Consider the following 1,127-nt stretch of genomic DNA (forward strand, 5'->3'; position numbering starts at 1 on the left):
CCCTTTTTACGACTCTTACCCTCTGCACTAATGTACCAACGGGGCCTGAGGGCTCTAATGGTTCCCCAAAAGGTCGTTAGAAAGTGCTAGTTCATCAATACAGCTGTATGTGTGGGCTTGTGTGTGGGTCAGTCAGCTGAAAAACGACGCCACGCGTGGACGCTTCTTTTTGTTTTCGTTAGTTTTTCTGCTTCAACGAATTACTTTATTGACTACAGTGGTTTTTATTGATAAACTATCATTGTTAACAATATGAGTAAATTATCAACAGATGCCAAGCCCAAGCACGATCACTGCCCGAGCGGAGAAAATTCGTGGTGCTCGTGGCAAAGGGCCAAGGCCACTGGAACTTTGGACGAATATACACATAAACCTTCTTTACATGAAGAAGTATACAAGGCTATAACTCCAATTTATGAAAAATTAACCAGTGATGACCTATTCATTCGTTGCATAGGCGGCTTCACTCAAAACAGTAATGAGAGTTTCAACGCTACAGTATGGTCGATGGCCCCGAAAGTGACATCCAGTGGCAAAAATGTACTTGACACAGCTATATATATTGCTGCAGGTACTTATAATGATGGCCTCACAAGTGCCATGAGAGTCATGCAGAACATAGGCATCAAAATTGGGCCGAACTGCTACAATTACTGTCAAGAGACTGATAAAAACCGCATCAAATTATCCGATCGTTCGCTCTCAGATGCTGCAAGAAGGTCTCGAATCGAAAAGAAGGCATCCAGAAAGGAAGAAAATGAGTTCCACGTGTCTATGGAAGGTGACATATACGGCGCAGGCATCGCAGACTGAAAGTATAACAAAATTTTCAGCACGTAAAACTTTAAACGCGTTTTTCTCGAAACTGCATTTTTCAAATCGGGCGACGATGGTACTCGGAGACTATAGCACGTATCCACTTGAAATTTTAACTGTAGCTTCACAGTAACATTATCTAGTAAACTACGTACGATTTTTTTGTTATCATTGCAACTTTTTTTTTATAAACAATTTACTGCTCATTTTTTCGGTCAAAAATTGAACCTTTTTTTTACAAATCCGCCATTTTGCGAAAAATTGATGTAAAGCTAAAAACATACGTACTTTACTAACAAGTCTTATGTAGA

General features: G+C 40.0%; 1 protein-coding gene across 1 annotated transcript; it reads left to right on the top strand.

Annotated features, from left to right (window-relative positions):
- Nucleotides 1-252: 252 nt before the first annotated feature.
- LOC106747207 lies at nt 253-813 on the top strand. Its single transcript, XM_014624557.1, has one exon. It carries the CDS (start codon nt 253-255, stop codon nt 811-813), a length of 561 nt encoding a protein of 186 aa, XP_014480043.1.
- The last annotated feature ends 314 nt before the right edge of the window (nt 814-1,127 follow it).

Source organism: Dinoponera quadriceps, unplaced genomic scaffold (genome assembly GCF_001313825.1).
Source record: "Dinoponera quadriceps isolate SergipeBrazil2010 unplaced genomic scaffold, ASM131382v1 scaffold231, whole genome shotgun sequence".
NCBI lineage: Eukaryota > Metazoa > Arthropoda > Insecta > Hymenoptera > Formicidae > Dinoponera > Dinoponera quadriceps.